The sequence below is a fragment of the Pteropus alecto genome, unplaced genomic scaffold, assembly GCF_000325575.1.
Source record: "Pteropus alecto unplaced genomic scaffold, ASM32557v1 scaffold76, whole genome shotgun sequence".
In the NCBI taxonomy this organism is placed as follows: domain Eukaryota; kingdom Metazoa; phylum Chordata; class Mammalia; order Chiroptera; family Pteropodidae; genus Pteropus; species Pteropus alecto.
The window spans coordinates 28,720,280-28,742,709 of record NW_006443138.1 but is presented as its reverse complement, the minus strand read 5'-3'; the positions used below and the strand labels follow the sequence as shown (position 1 = coordinate 28,742,709).

At 36.8% G+C, this 22,430-nt stretch overlaps 1 protein-coding gene, 1 non-coding gene and 1 pseudogene across 5 annotated transcripts in view; 1 reads left to right on the top strand and 2 right to left on the bottom strand.

The window, feature by feature from the left end:
• CCDC77 (coiled-coil domain containing 77) overlaps positions 1-20,334 on the bottom strand; it is a 25,083-nt gene extending 4,749 nt beyond the window's left edge. The window contains exons 1-9 of one of the 4 annotated variants that reach the window (XM_015598556.2): positions 20,211-20,326; positions 17,507-17,595; positions 16,034-16,087; positions 13,884-14,127; positions 11,122-11,264; positions 5,987-6,083; positions 4,809-4,881; positions 3,540-3,631; positions 2,416-2,564 (exon numbers count right to left, since the gene is read on the bottom strand). In XM_015598556.2, coding sequence (XP_015454042.1) covers positions 2,416-2,564; positions 3,540-3,631; positions 4,809-4,881; positions 5,987-6,083; positions 11,122-11,264; positions 13,884-14,127; positions 16,034-16,071 — 836 coding nt within the window. In that variant the 5' untranslated portion in view covers positions 16,072-16,087; positions 17,507-17,595; positions 20,211-20,326. Of the gene's footprint in view, positions 1-2,415; positions 2,565-3,539; positions 3,632-4,808; positions 4,882-5,986; positions 6,084-11,121; positions 11,265-13,883; positions 14,128-16,033; positions 16,088-17,094; positions 17,441-17,506; positions 17,596-20,210 lie in introns of those variants that run through there. The other 3 variants (XM_015598557.2, XM_006923873.3, XM_015598558.2) reach the window with 3 other exon arrangements.
• LOC112472432 lies at positions 4,302-4,420 on the top strand. Its single transcript, XR_003043631.1, has one exon. It is a non-coding gene; the product is annotated as a 5S ribosomal RNA (ribosomal RNA).
• LOC112472505 lies at positions 19,311-19,428 on the bottom strand (annotated as a pseudogene).
• Positions 20,335-22,430: the final 2,096 nt, after the last annotated feature.

Genomic DNA, 22,430 nt, shown 5'->3' with positions numbered 1-22,430 from the left:
GTTTCTATCTTCAACACAGAATATCATTAGAAGTAAACAACCCATCGGTTTAACATCAATACCTAAAAAAATACTGTATCAAATAATCGAACTACTTGCAAAGAGTATTAAATACTGGGAGACAATCACTGTAGCTTTCCACTGAAAAAATGTCACCTCCACTCAGTTCTCTTCATGAGTAATAGGGTACACATGTAAGAGGAAAATAATAGTATAATGCCAGACACAAAGTAGAACAACTATCAGATGACAAAATATATATATATTTATATTTATTTATTCAGGTATATGTGTGTGTGTGTATAAGGATGAAGAGAATGATTCAGTTACCATAAGGATCTCTCTTGCTTTCAATGAGTTATTTTACTCTCTCTTACATTATGTTCTCAATTACAAACTGGGAAAGTATGGTCTTGTTAATATACAAATGGTTTGAAAGGAAAGTGACACCCAAAGGTCAATCACTAGTGGCCTTGGATTTCATGATATAATAGAAGGAACTGGTCATGTGCTCAGATATGGAGATGATGCTAAACTGGGATAGTTATTAATATCCTGGAAGACAAATATAAAATTACAAATTACTGTGACAATTAAAAAGTACTGTTCCTTTAAAAAAAACAATTAAAATCCAAAGAAAAGTGAAGGTGCTATGCATGAACAACAAAATAACTAAAATAAAAATGATGATGGAGAAGTACTGGCCAAATGTAAACGTATTACACTATATTAAAAGAAATTGAGCCTAAAAGGGCCAGTGGATTTTCTAGCCTGCACTGGTCAGAAATTTTGAGTATCATATTCAAATTTAATCACATTTTAAGTGGAAGAAAAGACACTAGAAAAGTTAGAGATGACAAAAAAACAATAAAGGGATAAAGAATGTAACATGAAAAAATATTTTAAATGTAGTATGTATAATGTAGAAAAGAGATAGTAAGATGTAACTAGATACAGATCACCAAATATTCAACAGATGTTTATAGTGCGCCTATTATGCACACAGGGCAGAAAAGTGCCTAGGGCAAGACCCTGGGGGAATGAAGACATAATTACAATAGGTGGTGATAAGTGCCATCACAGAGGCATACTAATCATTATGGGAATGTAGAGGGAAAATTTAATTCTGCCTAGGGAAGTGTTCGGAGAAGAAGTGACATCGCATAGCAAGGTACCTGCCCCATAAATAAAAGATATTATTAAGTCTGGCTGAAGGACAAGGTGAACTACACAAGAGAAAAAGAAGATTGAATGGTTAATTTGGTACCAGATGAAGTTCCTAATAATTCAGGTATCAGGAGTTTATCATAAGTTTATCAATGTTTCTAAACAGTTGATAAATCCTAATGGAGGAGCTAAGTCATAATAGTGAGGAAGACTATAGAATACAAAGGAATCAGTGAGAAAGAACGTTTATATTATTGCAACAATTTAAACAAGAATATAGCTTGAACAAATATAGTAAGAATAAGAGGGCAGAGAATAGATTTGAGAGGCTTCTCAGGCTTGCACTTGATAGGGTTTGGAATCAGAGAATAAGAGTGGAGAGTTGAAGATAATCCTCAAGCCTGGGAAACTGGATTGATGTGATATCATTAAACTAAATGGGAAAAACAATGAAACTAGGTTTAAGATGAGGGAAAGGGGTGCTTGTTGGGAAAGAAAAACAGTTTGGTTTCAATCATGGTCAATTTGAGGTGTTCGAACATATTCAACTAAAGATATCTTTATAGAACAGGTCTGGCCACTGGACAAAAAGGCTGAGGAGAATTAGATAGGAAGAACCAAAAAAGACAGGTGTTGCAGAAATCAAGGGAGATGAATTTCAAAAAGGGAGTGATCAGAGGCACCAAATACGCAGAAACATACAATTACAATGAAGACTGTAAAGAGAAAACTGGTCAGAGAAATTAAGAACTTGGTAATGACCTTAGAAAGGTAATGTTTAATAAAATGATGGGATGAAATCACACTGAAAGATGAGGAAAGGCAGGCAAGTAAGGAACAAAAACAGTTGAGTACAGAGAGTTTGCATTTTTTGCACAGGTATGTAAAAGTCAAAGTCTTCCATACTTACGAAGGGCCAAACGAAGGAAAAGGTCCCACTATATTGAGTCAGATAACATACCAGTGGATAAAAGAACATTTCTTAACCACTAAGGGCAAGCTAAAACACTAACGTAGGTTAAATAGAGCATGTGAAATACCCACTAGCTCTTCAAGAAAATAAACAACAGCATTCCTGAAAAGCCTGGACACCCTCCTACGTAGAGGCAGGGTGTCTAATGAAGACAATTTTTTCAATGTCCGTTTCAGTTCCATAACCTTATGTTGCTAAAAGTATAGGACTGTTAACTTTTCAGCCTCTCAGAAAAATTTTAACTCTGTTAGGTATGGCTTTTCTTGAACACTCACTTTTTGGTAAGCTCTTTGATTTTGTCCTGATTTCTCTGGTGATGAACTTGTATTTCCTCAATGCGAATCCGTCTATCTTCCATGAGCCCTTCAACTTGCTCTCTAGAAAGTTTGGTCTGTTCTTCCAGCTGAGCCTGCAGTGCTTCCACCTAGATAGGCCAAAAAGGATGAGGTACCCACTCCTGCCCTGCTTCCACTTATTCCTTACATCTAAAAGTGAGCCCTTCTCCAGAAAAAATCTAAAAAACAAAACAAAAAACCCACAAAACAAACAAACAAGCATAGCAGCAAAACAAATAGAAAAGCCTCAACTGTACTCCTCTTTATTTAGTGTCTTATAAATGAGGTTAGGCTACACAAGAGCAGACTCTATTCACACTAAGCAAAGCACAGAAAATATCACACAAAGAAAGCCAGAAAATCCAGTTTCCCCTACCCTAAGATCCTCACCTCTGCAATACCTCCCTTTTGGACTTTAGGACTGTCTTCCTTTTAAGACTCTCTAGCTGCATAGAAATTGAATGACTCTTTTCTTCATTTTTTTAATTTAAAAAGTGAAGCAAAATGAGTATAATGTAATTTCTTCTTTGAGTCTGGCTGTCATGACTCCAAAGAGATGCTGGCCAAAGGTAGAAACTGTCATGCAAATCAATAGAGCCTCCTTGATAAAGATAGGAACTGGAGTGAAAAATCCTAGTTGCAAATGATAGACAATTACCAAGTGGTAAGAAGATAACTCATTACTTTCCTAGACTTAGATCACGTGCACTAAACTAATATACCTCTAAAGGTTAATCTATCAGCACAGACAACTGCAACTCTCTGTATCCCTTAGGCCAACCACAAAGGGAATTATTACTGTATGATGGTTTTATTGGTTAAGGTTTAGCATATAAACTGAATGAACAAAGTTTCAGAATAGCATCTCTAGAACAGCTGAATACAGAATAATGGTTTTAAAATATAAACTTCTATAAATTAGGAATAACCTCAATTTTCTTAATCACATGATGCCTCAAAGTAACATGTGTGTGAGGAGATACTTATGGGATAATGAAAGTATGTTACACAAAGCTAAACTCGTGGATAGAAACTGTTTTGGTCTGCCAAAATAAATTCTTTACCTGTAGGATAAGTGTTTGTATATCTCTTTGGTATTGCTCAGAACTTTCTTCCTTCTCTCTCAGTGCTGGTTTTCTTTTGCTTATTTTAGAATCTAAAAGAGAAAGCAAAACTGAATGAAGACCTTTACTTAGCTTTTCTTTCTGCTATTCAAATATCAGTATTACCTTTGCAGAGTTCAGTTTCATTTACCTATGTATGAAGGAAAGGAAGTAAAAGGAAAACACACAATAATTATAGTGCTAATTTTTCAAATAGGAATCGCTATAAGAAAACTCTGCCAGGATGTCACCTGGATGATGATATCTTTCTTAAGAATAAACCACTAAATTTTCCTTTGGAGTTGTGCCTATTTTCTTTGTAAAGTATTATTTAATCAGAAAGAGTAAGAAATAAGAAAAACTAAACCTAAATATTTTGGTTATGATGTATCACACAATTTTTAAAAGACAAAATTATTTTTAAAATAAGCAACACTAAAAGCACAAAACAAAATTTAATTCCTTTGATAATTCAAGAACTTCATGCTAAGAGAGTAGATATTAAAAGTTCTCATCACAAGAAAAAGAAAATTTGTAACTGTGTGTGGTAACGGATGTTAACCAGACTTATTGTGATCATTTCATAACATACAAATATCAAGTCATTATGTTGTACACTTGAAATTAATGTAATGTTATATGTCAATTATATATCAATGAAAGAAAGAAAAAGAAAAAAAGAGAGAGAAAGTTGGGATTTCTATTTAAAAAAGGAGAGGTAAAGTCTACGGCCAGGCTACCCTGAACAAGCCCGATCCCATCTGATCTCGGAAGCTAAGCAGGGTTGGGCCTGGTTAGTACTTGGATGGGAGATCACCTAGGAAGACCAGGTGCTGTAGACATAAAAAATAAAAAAATAAGGGATTGTAAGCTGACAAGGTCCTTGCAATGTGTGAGGTCAACCAAAGGTTGCCTTGCCTAAAACAAACAAACAAACAAACAAACAAACAAGTAAGATGACTGAGGCTTAGAAATGCTAAGTAATACTCTGATTCCTAAGTTGTCCAAATTTCTTTTATGACTTATCACTGTAAGCATGTTAATTATATATTTTTTATTTCCATTTCATTAAAATATCATGGGAAGGTTAAAAAGAAAAAAACTCAGTAAGATCTTAGACTACAAGAGGCATCATTATGAACATTTTTACTGTGTAATAGGAAAATTTTTCTAATTATTTGCACTGTTTTTGAATTCTGCATCAATGAGAATTTATAATATGGTTGGTACCTGCTCTGAAAGTTGAAGCTTCATTCTGTTCACATACACCCATTGCCTGGATAGTCTTTTGAAAAATGCTGACCTGAAAAAGCAAAAAGTAGGTATGGAAGTAGCCTTCTTGTAAATGTAATGTTTCACTTTTTAGCTTTACTATCACAGAGCAAACACTTTTCATAAATTAAATTGGTCAAAATTGATGTAATCATTATAGGAAAGTCATACATATGGATCAAAGTAGACAAAGTAACAAAATGGATAAAATCCAGTGTTAGTGATATAAATTAAAAAACTGAAATTTCAGGGGGATGGCTCCATAGTGTAGTGGTTAGCACATCTGCTTTACACTCAGAAGGTCCTGGGTTCGCACCCCAGGTGGAGCCACAGACCATACCCTGGGTGCGCCAGGCCCCAAATGCACGCTGCGTGTGGGACAAGACACCTCACCTTCAGAGATCCAGTTCTTAAGGGGAAATGGCAACATTCCTTGGGTCAGGGGTGGAAGTGGGGGGTGGGGGCAGAATTAAAGAAGGGGAAAAAAAATAAAAATAAAAAATAAAACTTCAGGGTAATTTAGCAATATCTGCTGGAAAAAAAAGTAGCCTTTAGGAAAGTAATGGAAACAGATGCATACACATGTAGATATATGTGAAGATGCTTACTGAGCCACTGTTTACAGAAGTGAAAAAATGGAAATAGTACATACACATAAATATTTCTATATGAATGAAAAAAAGTTTTATTTTTGGGGTACAGATTATGGGAGACTACCACTTTTATATGATAGATTTGTGTGTTTATTTTTAATAAAAACCATGCATTACTTTTGTAATCAGTATACACAAAGATTAAAAAAGAAATGAGTATTGAAACTTGCTCCCACATTGTCTGTTTCTGCTTTCCTCTCTAATCTCATCCAAAACATCTGCTCCTCTGTACGTTAGGTTTCCAAGTGGTAAAATGGGTAAACAATGCTGCTTCTCAAGGATTTTGAAGAAAAAGAATAAAAACATAAAGCTCTTCAAAATTACAGAAAATGCTTTGAAAACTCAGGTAGACAGACATGGGAGTAAGATAGCTAATGCTCCTTCTCACTTCTTTAGCAAGCACCAAAATTGCTGATTATGGACCTTAGCCTGTGTTTTGTAAAAGCCACATTTACCACGCTATCTATACCAAAGATTACTTACTTTGTTGGGAGGCTCCTTATAAAAATAGGTCACTTCTCCAGTGTCTGTTCCCACAAGAGCCAAGAGATTCTGAATCTTTTTCTTGTCTTCTAGCTCCCTGCAATTCTCAGAGTAAGCACACATTGTGTCCAGAATAAATAAATTTTTCTTTTTAAAGGTTTGCACTTCTTATTTTCAAAACAATGGTAACCTCAAATTAAAATTGAATAGGACTTATCTAGACCTTAAATCTAATTTTTAAAACGCTAAGTACTTACATTTAGGAATTCAGAGAGAAGGGGCCAGAAACTAATTTCTTGGTTGGTTCTAGAAAAGTAGTGGATGTTAGGGTATACTGCTCAGGTGCTCGTCTTCAGGACTGATGGGTTCATTCTCTCAACTGCCAGCAATGTTGCAAGCTGATGGCTCACAGCTGAATCTCTCTCCAGAACTGCCATCACTCGAGAGGGACTGCCTTACATAATTATATGCCCAAGATAAGCCTGCATCCAGTGCCTGGTTAATGAGAGGTACCAAAGCCAAATCCTCTTGCCTCAATTCAGGATATTTCTGAAAGGCCATCCCAACTTTAGGACGCCCTGTGGCCTTGGTTGAATCTGGCTGTAATTAAATCACAGTTCAACTTTTGCCCAATCAGACTTTCCTTATTCTCTCATAGGTATTTACTCCTGAGAGCACTCGCCTATAAACCTCCTGCCAAGTAAATCTCTATTGCAGTGTCTGTTTCCCAGGGAACCCGACCAAGACGACTGATATCAGAAATGAACCAAGGAAGCAAACTCTAAAATGAGATTTCAGAGCTTGTGATATTAAGATGATTTATAGAATAATGTTCTTAGCAGCAATACAGATTGGGGGACGGGGTCAACAGGGTATAGCTTAAACAATTAAATCAAAGATGGAGGGAGGGTGAGTGCTGTGTCCTATACAAAATCGTGATCTCTGACACATTTTCCACACCTCAGTTTTAGGACCCAGAGACTATTATCTAAAGGAGGAACTGGGTCTCCCAGGAGGTAGGACCTGGTGACACCACAGCAAGTGTACATGGTAATGATTACTCCAGTTCTTCCCCAAAGGATCTATGGCCAGTTATTCAAGTAATAATACACCAGGGAAAAGGAAATACCCAGGCATTTCAAAGATTACTAGATATATGGTCTGAGTTGACACTGGTACCTGATGGCCTAAAGTATTATCATGGCACTGGGGTATATGGGAACCATGTAATAAATGAAGTTTTGGTCCAGGTCCAGCTCACAATGGGTGCACTGGATCCAGACCCAACCAGTGGTCATTTCCTCTACCTCCAAATGAATAACTGAAATGAACATATTTGATAGTTGGCAAAACTTGCAAATTGGTTTCTTGACTTCTGGGTAAAGTCAAGTGGAATCCTCTGAAACTGCCCCTCCCTATCCCAGCCAAGATGGTAAATAAAGACCTAAAAGATGCAGAGGTGGAGGTCTCCATAAGGTCTCCATTTCATTCTCAAGTACAACCTATGCAGACTAGATGGATAACAGTAGACTACTAGCAAGTAGGTCCCAACTTCAGTCACTGTGTCAGATGTAGTATTTTTGTTAGAGCGGATTAAATTGGTCTTGAGTACATTAAACTAATATGTTCCTGTCCATTCATAACAGGACCACAAGCAGTTCTAATTCATGTAGTGTGAACAGTATACTTTCATAGTCTTTCTCTAGGATCATGTTAATTTTTCTGCTACCAAACTTCTACCAAATCAGTCTGAAGGGACCAGGATCTGGCCATTCCACAGATCACACTAGTTCACTATTGATGATATCATGTTAAATCAAAATGGACAAACAGAAAATGACAAGTGCATTAGGACCTTTGGTAAGATACATGTGCACCAGAGGGTTGGAAGTAAACCTTACAAAGCACATCAGTGAAGACATTCCCTTCAAAGTAAAGAACAGATTATTGCCATTTCACGCCTACCATCACCAAGAAGGAAACATAATGCTGAGAAGGACTCTTCAGGTTCTGGAGACAACATTCTCCATACTGTAGAATGCTGTTCTGACCCATATATCAAGTGACACAAAAAGTGAACTTTCAGTGTGGCCAAGAGTCAAAAAGTTCTGCATTAGGTCAAAGCTGATGCTATTAAGGAGACTGAATTAGTAATCAAAAACCTACTGATGAAGAAAAACCCTGGACCTGATGGCTTCACTGGTAAATTACACCAGACATTTAAAGAAGGACTAACAGCAATCATTCTCCAAAATTAAAAAGACAGCACTTCCCAATTCATTCTCTGAGGCCAGTATTGCCCCGATACCAAAGCCAGATAAAGACATTATAAGAAAACTACTACAGACCAATATCCCTTATGAATACTGATGCAAAGATCCTCAATACTAGCAAACTAAATTCAGCAGCATAAGACAAAGATTATACACTACGATTAGGCTGGAATGCAAGCATAGTTCAACATATGAAAATTGATCAATGTAATATACCACATTAACAGAATAAAGGAAAAAAAACATACAATCATAAATTAACACAGAAAATTCATTTGACAACATTCAACACCCTTTTAAATATAAACACTCAACAAACTAGGAACAGAAAGAAACAACCTTCACAAAATAAAAGCCATGTATGAAAAAACCCACAGCAAACTCAATGATGAAAGACAAAATGTTTTCCTCCAAGATCAAAAACAAGACAAGGATGCCCATTTTCACAACTTCTATTTAACATAGTATTGGAAGTACTAGCCAGAGCAAGTAGCAAGAAAAAGAAAGACATGCAAATTGGAAAGAAGTAAAATTATCTTTGTTCACGGATGACATGATCTTATATGTAGAAAACCGTAAGGTTTCCACAAATAAACAAAAAACAATGCTACAAAACACAACTCTTAGAACTGGTAAGTGAATTCAGCAAAGTAGGAGAACACAAATTCAACATGCAGAAATCAGCTGCATTTTTATAAACTAACAATAAACAATCCAAAAGAAAATTAAGAAAATAATTCGATTTATAATAGCATCAAAAAGAATAAAGTACTTAAGAATTAACCAAGGAAGTCAAAGATCTGTACACTGAAAATACTGCTGAAAGAAATTAAAGAACACATAAATAAATGGAAAAACATCCTGTGTCCAAGGACTGGAAGACTTAATATTAAGATATCGATATTACCCAAAGCAATCTACAGATTCAGTGCAATTCCTATCAAATTCTCAATGACATTTTTTGCAGAAATAAAAAAAAAATCCATCCTAAAATTCATATGTAATCTCAGGAAATTCCAAATAAAGCAATCTTGAAAAAGAAGAAAGCTGGAGAACTCACTTTATGACTTCAAAACATACTACAAAGTTATAGTAATCAAATTAGTGTGATACTGGCATAATGACAGACATGTAGACCAAAGGAATAGAGAGCCCAGAAATATGTCGTGCATATTTGGTCAAATGATTTTCAATTTTCAATGGCAAAAAGACAGTCTTTTCAACAAATAGGGTTGGGAAAACTGGATATCCATATGCAAAAGAATGAAGCTGCACCCTTAGCTAACACCATACACTCAAAATGGATCAAAGAATTAAATGTAAGAGCTAAAATTATAAAACTCTTAGAAAACAGTGATATTGGAGGCAATGATTTCTTGAATATGACACCAAAAGCAGAAGCAACGAAAGAAAAAATATTAAAACTGGACTTTATGAAAATTAAAAACTTTTGTGCATCAAAGTAAAATGAAACCCTCAGAATGGGAGAAAACATTTGCAAATCACTTACCTGATAAGGGATTAATATGCAAAATACACAAAGAACTCTTAAAACAAAACAACAAAAAACAACCTAATTCGAAAATGGGTAAAGGACTTCAATAGATATTTTTCTACAGATATGCAAATGACCAATAAGCATGTGAAAAATGCTTAATATCACTAGGGCAATGCAAATCAAAACAACGAGATACCACTTCACACTCATTATGATGGCTATTATTAAAAAAAATAGAAAAAAGTGTTGATGTACATAGGAAGAAACTGAAACCCTTGTGCATTGCTGGTGGAAATAAAAAATGGTGTGGCCAGTGTAGAGAACAGTATCGTGGTTCCCCAACTAAATTAAACATAGAACTAGCATTTGATCTGCAATTCCATTTCTGGGTAAATACACAAAAGAGTTGAAAGCAGGAACTCAACAGGTATTTGTAAACCAACATTCATAGCAGTGTTATTCACAATAGCTAGCAAGTGGAAACAACTCAAATGTCCATGAACAGATGAATGGATAAATAAAATGTGGTATATTCATACAATGAAATATTATTTAGCCTTAAAAAGAACGAAATTCCGAAACATGCAACATGGATGGATAAATAAACGTAATGCTAAGTGAAATAAGCCAGGCACAAAAATACAAATACTGTATAATTCCAGTTATGTGAGGTTCCTGGAATAGTCAGACACATAGAAACAAAGTAGAATAGTGGTTACCAAGGGCTAAGAGGAGGAGGGGTTATTGTTTAATGGGTACAAAGTTTCTGTACAGGATAATGAAAAAAGTTCTAGAAATGTATAGGGGTACGGCGGCATAAAAATGTGAATATACTTAATGCCATCTAACTAATACACTTAAAATGATTAAAATAGTAAATTTTAATGTTAAGTATATTTTACCACAACTGGGGGGAAAAAAAAGTATATTATAGTGGATGTTGTGGACACCTATCCTCTGGTTATTGAGTTCTTCTCCAGGAACTGCCTTGGACTGAAAGGGGCTACCTCCTCCAAGCTTATAGTCTCTCCCTGGTGGCAGCCTACATCCAATGACTGATCACTGTGGAAGTAAAACGTCTGACTTCTTTGCCTTTGAAAGGCTGTCCTAGCCTCAGAGCTCCCTGTGGGGTTGGCTAAAGCCTCTGTTAACCACTGGATCACAGTTCAAATTCTCCCTCTGCCTAAATCTGCTCATTGATGTTATTCCAGAGAGCCTCCCTACTAACCATCCTGCAAACAAATCTCCAACTCAGAGTCTGCTTCCTGGAGAATACAACCCAAGAGAATTATCACAGAGCAATTTATTTTGTTTGGTGTAATTTAGAAATATAACTATAAAATTTCTCTTCTCCTACTTGGTACCTGATTCTCAGTCGGTCATTTTCTGAGTAAAGGCGCAAAACATGTTCCCGTTCCTGGAAGAGGCAGACCTGCATGTCACTTAGAGCTTTCTGTAATTCAGCAATCTCTTCCTCCCTCTGCTGCAAATCCCATTCTAGTTTGTGCTGGGGGAAAAAAAAACATAGTAAAAAAGATAATGAGCTTCACAGAAGTATCTCATTGAATATAAAAGTCAGTTTGTGTAGAAACATTACGAAGAATGGTTTCACTAATACAGAATTCAAATGACAACAAGTTGTCTATAGATTTGAGTTTAAAAGCTACAAGGTGAGATCGGTATTTGCATATAACGTCAAAGTTCTTATTTTCCTTTTACAGACTAAAGAACCCAGAATGCTATGATTCACCTGTTCTATTCACACTTTTTTTAATGGTTTCTATGTAATAAGTATTATGAAATTTTTGAAAACAAAGATGAAAGGTATGTTTCATATCTAGAGCTAAGGAATTTTGTGGGGAGACATACAAACACTCAAAATAAAATAATTATTTAATGGAGGATCATGCACAGTAAAATAGTATAGCGAGAAAGTAAGGCAGGAGTAAAATCTCTAAAGCCTTTTTGGGAAGTCAGAAACTACCACCAAAAAGTTGAAACTTGAAAAATAAAGACTGCTAGAGACCAGCAGAGGGTGGGTACTCTCAGGAAAGAGAACAATAAATACAGAACCATCAAAGAGTCTTAAATGTTTGGACAACCACAAGTATTTTAGTATTACTGGAGTGAAAAGGGAATGGCAAACTGGATAGGTATGAGACTGGAGGCTGGGATACTGGTTAAGGAGTATATTACAATAATTCAGGTGAGATATAACAAGAATCTGAACTAGTGTTGAGGCAATATGATGAAAATATTGGAATAGATTAAGGGATATTTAGGAAGCAGAATCAACAGGACTTACCAAATGATCGAATGTAGGGGCTGGGCAGAATTGTAGGCAATGATACCATTTACTAAGATAGGAAATAAAGAGAAAGTGAAGAGATAAGAAATGGAGAGAGGGAAAATTGTAGTGGTATATGTGTATATGTGGGTAGAGTAGAAAAAGGGGATTAGTTCAGATATGCAAATAATAACATGGAACTCAGGAGAAAAATGAGTCAGCATTAGTTATTTTGTATGTCATCATCCCCTATGAAGTAGTATAGATAAAAATGAGATCATTTATGGTGGAATCTGGAAGAACTTTGCCATTTAAGACTAAGGAAGGGGAACTGTTAATGGTGACTGAAAACTGGTCAAAGAGGCGAGATAAAAACTTCAGGGGGAAAATGACAGAAATCAAGGAAGAAAGTTTTCAGAAAGCAGAGGTCAACAGTGACAAACACTGCAAAGGTCACAAAAAGAAGAGATCATTTTGGCAAATGGGTATTGGAGACCATAGACGAAGAGTTTAGTGGAATAATGAGGAAAGAGACTAAACTGCAGTCAGAGTCATGAGTGAGTGATAAAGCCAAACTATTTCAGAAATGGGGCTGGGAAAAGAGCCATCTATGTAAGAGAGTAGATAGAGGAAGAAATATAGCTCAAGAACTATGTGTATTTGTTTTAAGTCAGGAAAGACTTAAGCATATTTTTATACAGTACTAAGGAGAAAAAGCCTATGTTAAGCAAGAGGTTAAAAATAGAACACAAAAAGAAGAGAGATGATGAAGGGTTTCTTAGGAGGAAAAAGGGATGTGGGCCAGGGAGAGGGTTGGATCAATTCAGCATGAAGAGGCAGAGACATCTTATTCCTAAAGCAATAAGGAGATGGATATAGATGTAGGCAACTGTGCATAGATGGGCAGGAAGAGAGTTCATCCAGGATAGCTGGTATTTCCTCTGTGAACTAGGAAGCAAGACTGCCTGATGAGAGAGGGCTAAGAAGGGCTTGCAGGGTGGAGGAGAGTAGGGAAGGTATGGCATGGATATAGAGGGAGAAGGAACCTACCAGGAAATTGCTGTGTAGTGATTGAGGATACACATGAATTTGTTTATCATGAATTTATTCTGTATCAATCTGTTACCTTTCTAGGACAGTGGTTCTCAAATAGTGGCCATTTGCCTACACCCCAGGAGAAATTTGGCAATGTCTACAGACACTTTTGATGGTCACAACTGGGGTTGGGAGGTGCGGTGTGAGCTACTGATATCTAGTAAGTAGAGCCCAAGGACACTGCTAAACATCCTACAATTCACAGGACAGTCCCCACAACATAGAATTACCAAGACCAAACTGTTAGTAGTGCCAAGGTTGAGAAACCCTGCTCCAGGAGAATAGGATTCAATTATAGCTAGGGTTTTTGCTATGCAACTGGAGCAAAAGACTAAGGGGTCATGTGCAGGCCATACAGTTATGACTGAAGTGAAACATGATGAGATTCAGATTAGAAGGGAAGGACATTATGTCAGAAGTTGACATGCAACACTTAGAAAACTGAAAAGTCAAGGAGCCATGAAGGTAATAATGAAGTTAAATGAAGTTAGATATAAGAGTATGAAAGAACTAAAAGTATGAGACTGAGATGTAAGAGTTTAAGATTTTAGAGGTGCAGCAGTTTGAGTCCTTCCCAATGAGGGACTCAAAGGGAAGACAGCTGGGCTGGTGTAGAAAGGAATTGAAAAGAATGTTTTTAATAAAATATCTGCTTGTGATACAAGCTGGAACTTCTAGATCTTTTCTCAATAATGAACAGACTTAATCGGAGTCCTAAAAGGGCATGCATCATTTCTTTTGCACCTGTCCTTCACAAGTTTCTTTGTACAGTTCCAGTTTCTTCAATAAGTCCTCATTTTCTGCCTCACACTCAGCCATCTTCTTCTGATAATATTCCAGAAGCTCCTGAGAAGGGAAGAGGATGGCCAGACGATCTTCAATGGAAGGCAAGGGAGTTGATTCCACTGACTCTGAGAAAGATACTCCCTTCCACCTGCTGGAACCACTGAAGCCACAGGCAGCGCCATGTTTGGGGACAGTTGTCGGCCTATGTAAAATTAGAAAGGACATATTCATTAAACTGCCAAACATTTATGAGGTATTATAATTTCTTACATAATAAGGGGTTTATATTCTTACAAAGTGCTTATAATTAAGGTGTTCATAAGCCTTGAAAGTTCGATGTTACAGGTTAGTGAATAATCTTATGAACTGCTTCCCAAGTATTAAAAGTTTAAAGCTGAATTCAGAATACATGTAGAGAATAAAAAGGTCATTTTAAATATAAAGTAAGAAAATAGTAACAGAAAATGTAATACCATTAAGACATATAGTAACAGGAATACTTATACACTGCTGGTGAAGTGTAAATTGGTGAAACTAGAGTAAATTGGCAGAATCTAGTAAAATCGCAATTCCTCATCCTAGAGAAACTCATGTACCTATATACAAGATGACACATAACATTCATAGTAACATTTGTAATAAAAACAGTAAACCTTCTAAACGTCTATCCAATAGCATAATGGATAAACTGTGGCAGGTCCATATAATAGAATATTTTCAAAGTTATCAGAAACTATGAATTAGAGATACATGTATAAATACAAATCTATCATTCAAACAATAGTAAATGGGAAAATGTATAGAGATGCATATATAGACAATATTACCATTTAAGATTGAAACCTGCAAAATGAAACAGCTTGTTTTTAGGGATAGGTATATACAAAGTGGCAAAATTATTAAAGAAGGGAATGATAAGAGTCAAGATTAGAAAATATAGCCTAGTTACTGACCGCACAACCATATCTGATCCTAATCTCTAGCACTGGAGACATCTGAATTACAAAGACCAAGACTAGACAAGATCTAAGGCTAATCAAAGGCTGGACAAAAAGTTTTTTCCTTTGTTTGCTTTTAGCAAATAACAGACTCAAGCTAAAACAATGAAAGTTAGAAAATAAATAATGCAGAAGTGAAGAAACCCTTATATGAAAATCAATCCATTTTTGGCTAAGTGCCTACAATTTAAAATGTAACAAAATAGAGTGGAGAAACTTTATACCAGAAGCCAAGAGTTGTAGTTAATAAAGGTTATGGTCAGCACTTTGAATAAGTGAGCATGTGTAGAAGAGATATTAAAATGTACTTTCAGCTTTCATGAAGGAAAAGTCTAATATTTTCCAAATCATTAAAAGCTTGTGACAGAAACAACTATTTCTCCTGATGTTTCATGTTTTCAGAGGGGTTGCCTTACAACTCTGGGAAATAGGTTAGTAGGTGAACTAAGAGGTATTTGAGACTGTGCAGATGAGACTTGTGGCAATGAGTATGAGAAAGATGTGTCACGCAGCAAGGGGATGGCAGAACAGAATTAGTCCCCTATATATGTTGGTTGTTTCCTCTGTAATCCAGGGTGCACTGACACTCTACTAGGCCCACTCAGACTGGCTGGATTCTGGTATTGTTGTGAGATTCTTGAACAGAGAGACGGGATACCAAGGCTATAAGGAGGAAGCAGCATTTACTGATGCTGGCACTGGCTCAGCGGGTTCTTATCCGAAGGCTGAGCCCCGATTGTAACATAATGGGCAGTTTTATACAGTCTTGTCATTCTTACACAGCTACAGATATAAGGAAGAACACTGATTGGTTGGCAAGCTATGAGAAAACTGATGTTAGCCAGAGAGTCCTTGGAAAGAGGGGGCAGTCAGGAACGAACTTGTTAAAGCAGAAAATGACCAGGCAGGGTCAGGCTGCCACAGTATTAACATTTAATATGTCCTAGTTTTTAATCTAAATTCCATATAACAAGAATAGAGGAATGAGTCTAATATATAATATAGTTCAAATCCAGAGTTTGGAAACCCTTCTAGTTCCTAAACTAACTTGAGCTAAGGCTACAGAAGTCTTGATTCTTTAACAACTCAAAAAATAAGCAAATGTCTTACTTTCTGCAGACAGGGGTATGTGTCGGCGTAAAGTTCATGCTGTCTTTTTCACACCTGTCAAATACACAAAAATTCAGAATGAGAGGTCAGGAACAGAACAGTGAGAACATAGACTAGTTCTCTAACATCGTTACGTGCCTCCTGGTGAGAATGTGTTTTAAAATGTAATACAATTCTTTAAAGTAGTTCCAAATCCTTAAGATCTGACTTTTGAGTTTTCAGTAAGGTATTCTCATTATTTTCAATAAAATCAGAACAGCAATTAATAATTGGATGGATAAGCACAGACAGAAGAAAAGCCTCCTGAAATTATAGGAGAGGCAGACACAGTTTCTAATGAGAAATAGCGGTCCCCAACCTTATTGGCACCAGGGACCAGGGCTCCTATGAGAATCTAATGGCTGATGATCTGAGGTGGAGCTGAGGCAGTCATGCTAGTGCTGCGGAGTGGCTACAAATACAGCCGAAGCTTTGCTTGCTCACAGGCCACCCACCTCCTGCCATGTGGCCTGGTTCCTAGCAGGCCACTGAACAGTACCAGACTGTGGCCTAGGGGTTGGGGACCTCTGAGGTAGAGGACTCATTATGCAAAATTTAAACTAAATACAAAGCCACCGATATTATCTTTATTTGGTGTGCTGTATCTATTAGTTCACCTTAGAGAAAAAGAAAAAAATATTTAAAATCTTTAAAAGATTCTTTCACAATCTCCATTCCAACTGATAAGATAGATCTTAAGTTCCTCTACTTTGAAATCTTCTCATAGAAATTTTTAGGAAGATAAACCTTAAGGAGGGAATACCAAATTAGGTGAGAGAGGGAGGAGGTGGGGAGAGGGAGAGTTTGTTTGTTTGTTTGTTTTAATATATTAACTCTGGGGAAATCTTTCTTATCAAGTATGCTTTGTCAACCCATTCTGATTTTGAGCCAGTCAAGAGATGATGTAATGCTATTCTTGTGGTCTTCTACCAGGTGTATTACTGCTTAGTAGTCAGTCCTTTGGAGAAGAATTTTGTGAAAAGAGATAATCACTATTGTTAATTCTATAACCATTTTCCTACTAGGAACTCCAGAGTGCCTCTCTTCCTCCTCTTTGAAACTCTTCTTCACTTGGCTTCCAGGACATCACATTTCTGGTTTTCCTCCTTCCTCACCAGTTTGGTCATTGATAGTTCTTCTTTACCTTTATCCATACTTATTTCCTTGGGGACCTCATGAAGTCTCATGGTTTTAAATAACATGTACACTCTAATGGTTTTCAAGTCTATACCTTCAATCCTTCCTCTGCCCTCCACTCTAGGGATTTAAAATATTTTAAATCCTCAATATAAATTTAACTCTGTTCAGTATCTTTTTCTTCTACTGGTCAGTCTATCAAATCTAGCTAGAAAATCTGTTACTGCCTCTGTCATTCCATTTGCTTTCTTCTACCAGCCAGTCCTTTAAATATGCCATTTCTCTTCTTATCTTCACCTTTAAAATGACTACCTTCTTCCTTCAAACCCACTTCCTTATACAAAACTTCTCCAAATTGGGCCAATTTGCCTCTTGTGAAAAATAACCTAGAAAATAAAAATGGTAGTTGGGATGGTATAGTAAGATTACAGGTGACACTTATTAAAAGCTTTATTGAGATATAATTCACATTCCATACAATTCACTCGTTTAAAGTGTACAATTCATAATATTCAGTATATTCACTGACAGGTCCAAAAATCACCAATTGTACATTTTCATCATTTCAAGAAGAAATTCTATGTCTTTTAGTTATCTCCCATGTGCTCCACTGCACCCCAGCTCTAAGCAACCACTAATTTACCTCCTGTTTCTATAACCCGCTCTATTCTGGATTTTCATATGATTGCAATTGTACAGTATGTAGTTTTGTGATTGGCTTCTTGCACTTAGCATGTTTTCAAAGTTCAACCATGCTGTAGCATGTATTAGTACTTTACTCCTTTTTATAGCCAAATTACATTCTACTTTACGAATATGGGTGACATTTTAAAGATAAATATCATTGTACTAAAAACTAAGAGTAACTTGGAACTTTAAAACAGCCTTCTAACAACCTGCAACCTCTCTTCTCCCTGGATTAGACTGTCCTCGCTCCTTCTCCTTTCTATTGTACGTCTACGAAAAGTTGTCTACACTCACATTTGTTTTATAATCTCTAACAATCTGACAACTACAACATCTGAAGTTGCTGTTTTTAGTCAGCAGACATCCAAATTAATAAATTAATTGTTCTTTGGGGTTTCCATCTTCCATCCAACAAGTCACTCCTTGATTTGTATGCCTAGTTTGTCAGTGTTGACCACCCTTTAAAAAATATTGCTTTGTAGTTGAGAGCATGGGCTCTGACTTGAGTTTCAGTCAAAGCTCTGTCCTTTATTAGCTGTGTGACTTCAGGCAAATTATTTAATCTTTCTAAAGTTCGGTTACTTATTAGAAAATGGGGAGAGTAATAGCATATATGTTATAGGTTGGTGTAAGGATTAAATAAAATAATGAATAAAAGGGTTGAGCACAGTGTCTGACATATAAGCACTTACTACATGGAGATTATTATTTTTACTGAAAATGTTCCCCCTTGGTTCAAAAGGTTCAATCTTCAACTTTCTTTACTACCTTCTTTATCCATTTCTTTGGAAACATCATTATTCCCACTGCTTTTATGACTACCTCTTCATTAAAACACTACCTGGCATAGAGTAAAAAATCACCTGTTGAATGAACAAAGGACATCTCTTTCAATCTCCTGATTTGAATTTCCAATTATGTAATGCCCCACAGGAGCTTGAAATGTTTAAAAAAAAAAAAATCACTTAAGTCACATATTTTTTTTAGTACTTCAAAGCTAACATTTCCCTAATTTAATACATCGTCTTCTTCACCCAAACATGCTCTTTCTGACTTTCCTATTTTAGTATTAACATCTTCCAAGCAACCTAGACTTGAAAATTATTTCCTTCTCTTGACCTTCTCATTCAACCATATAAAAATCGTCTATATACTATCTCAACACTGACCATGCTAATTCGGCATTTCCTTATCTTCTTACCCACTCTACTGTGATGGCTTAATTGTTCTACCCAACCCTGGACCACCTTCTTAAAGATCCTAAAATTCATCAGTAGCTCCTTATAACCTAATGCATTAAATCAAACTCAGCCTAGAGATCACCGATAAAGGACAAACCTATTTCTTCTGCGTTATTTCTCCTCTACTCCCCTAACCATACCCTTGGTTTCCAGATAACTTTTTTCTCTTTTTATGCCTACAGCACCAGCTCTTCCTAGGTGGTCTCCCATCCAAGTACTAACCAGGCCCAACCCTGCTTAGCTTCCGCTATGGGATGGGATTGAGTGTGTTCAGGGTGGCATGGCCTTGACACCAGATAACTTTCTTGCTTCCACACCTTTGTTCCTCCAACTAGAACACAGCTCCCTCCACTCTCACTAATTTCACTTAATGACATTAAGTCTGCATACAAAAACTCAAATACAATCTCTTTCCTGAGTCTCTCCATCCAAAACGATCTATCAAAATGATCTAACTATGCATTTTGAATTGCATTTGCAAGCCTCTATAAGTTAACATTCGAGTTTTGCTATCATTTCTCCCATGCTAGTGTATGTTCCTTGTAGATGGAAACTGCCTTACTCAAAAGAACAATGCCCTTGCTTATAGATAAATTAATGGGTAGCATATAGCTTCTCTTCCTCCACCTCTGCGATATCCTTGTTTAAGTATTTTTTGTAGCTTGTCTACTGACAATTAACATTTGTTTAGCGCGTTGACAATTTATTATTTTATCCAATCCCACAAGAACTATGAAGTATTTTTATTATCCCTTAATTTTACAAATGAGGAAACTAAGGCTCAATTAGGATAGAGTTCGGTGAAAGAATACTGGAACCCATTTCCAGGACGTCCAAATTCGTACTCTTTTCTCCATTTCATCCCGTTCTTGACTCCTTCATCGCTATAACACCCCACTTCTCCAACACGCCCAAAATCTTTCTCTTTGGAGCCCTCCTAACGACTCCCATATTTCAGGCTCACATCCCTCTCTTCCGCACTACTTCCAGAGTTACTTCTCCGTCACTACATTTTTCCTTTCCAAGGCCCCCTGCCTAGCCCCCTGACCCGAAAGCTGAAACTTTATACTCACGCCACACTAAAGCCACCGAGTCGGATAACCCAACCGAAAAACAAAAAAGTTAAATTAGAGAGCGTCACGGCGCCGCCTGAGCGTGCACGAATTCCTCCAATCGCCCCCAACTTTACTAGGCCCTTTGGACTGCACACCAATAGAAAGGCTATTCACAAGAGACACGCCCCCCCCCTTCCGTCCTTCCTCTCTCGCGTCTTACCGCGCAGAGATCGCCGGGAAATGTAGTTTTACTTCTGTACGCAGCTCTGGGCGTAGGTGTAACTCAGCTTCAACTCAGCTCGTCCCAGTACTATATTTGAGGTCAGAACTAACTAGTTCTGGGCACCCCCAGATTATGCTTGCTCAACTACTTTGTTTTCATGAAAAAATGATGCAGAAACGCGATGCATAGTCTCGGAAAAGAGCGCAGGATTATTGTGTTGTACAAGCTTATTTCAAGAAGGTGAAAGTCTTTCAATGACCTAGTGTCCTAAGCCAAGACAGGAACTGTGGTTCAATTTGTACAGTCAGAGGATTATGTATATAAATGCTACTACTTTTGTCAGGTAGCAGATACTACTTTCTTTTCCTGAGAGGTGTGAGAAATTGGCTTTAATAATATAAGCTAGTTGAAAACCCAATTATAGTCTCATCTTTCCCGAGAAGCAAAGTGTCCCAGGAGTAGGAGGAAAGAAACCAGTCTCAAGAGCTGCAGCTACTGTTGTGGAAAACCTGGGACTCTTCACTGGTACAAGACCTAAGGATGTCAGAAAGAAACTCGCCATGTTCTCCTAAACGTGCCTTTTTCCCTTTTGTGATTTTCTGTTAGTGACCTCAGAATATTCCCAGACACCTTGGCTCAGTATTTCTGCCTCTCTTTCGGCCCCTACATTTTTTTTTTTTTTTAACCAAATCATGGTGATCTTATCTTCATACTGGTTCTCAAATATATACCTTCCTATTTATTTCTGCTTCAGGTCTCATTACCTTTCATTCGAACTACTACATTAGGTTTCTAACTAGGGTTTTTCCTCAACTTTTTCCCTTCTCCAATCCATTCTTAAGATGATTATTTTTTTTTAAGCATACTTCTCGGCATGTCACATTCCTGGTCATTAACTTTTGGCCACAGAGTAGAGAATGAAGTCTAGATATTTAAACACTGCCACAGTCTGACCCCACTTATCTCTATTATCATAAATAACTGGTTATTTTCTGAATGTAGCAAGTACTTTTCAGCTTTGCCTCACACTCTTCCTTTCATCTGGATTGACCCTTTCATGAATCATCACCCATAAAATTTCTAGCAAGTCCAATGCAAATACCATTTCCTTGATTATAAGTAATCCCTTCTGCTTTGATATTCATGTACCAATTTGTCATTGTGTGTTTATAGCATAGCTTCTATTCAGATCTCATCAATCTTGAGCCCTTCTCTGACTACCCTATCCTCCCATACCACCGTCCCACTCCATCCCTTCTCTACTTTTTAAAAGACTTATTCATCACCTAAAATAGCATATATTTATTTGCTGGGGCTAATCATTTTATCTCCTCTCACTACCAGGATGTAAGCTCTATGAGTGGAGATAATTTGCCTTGTGGTTGTCATATATTCAGCATAAAAAGAGTGTTCGGCACATAGCAAACAGTCAATAATTGTTTTTAAATACCTGTGTAACATATCTCCCTACCTGTGTGTTGTCCCTCCTGTTAGATTGCTCTTCTTTCATTCTATATATAGGTTAATGCATCATCATTTATTCAAATGCTAAGAGGTCATTCTCAACCTATCTGTCTCTTGCAACCATCCAACATCAGAATGATAATTTTAAAAAATCACTCCAGTGGCAGAGGATGAATTAACAACAATACTTGAAGATCTGGGAGGCTACAGTGACAATTCATATGAAGGCAAAGGCCTAAACAGGGTGGCAATGCTGGAAATATGATGAAAGAAATGGGAGATATTTAAAAGTTTCAATAGACTAGACCCAGGACAGGGATGCTAGCTAGAATAGCTGACATTAATCAGAATGGAAAATACAAAGGAAGAATATATTTGGAGGCTGTGAGAAGAGCAGCCTGAGAAACTCTAACTTCATACATTCTCCCACCCCAGGGTTTTACTTTCCTACTCAGCTTAGTCCTGGAGTGCATAACATTTGACTGTTCTTGCCAATAATTATACCTTTTTTCTTCGTTGTCCTGTTGTAACTGTGCTGATAATCCCTGCAC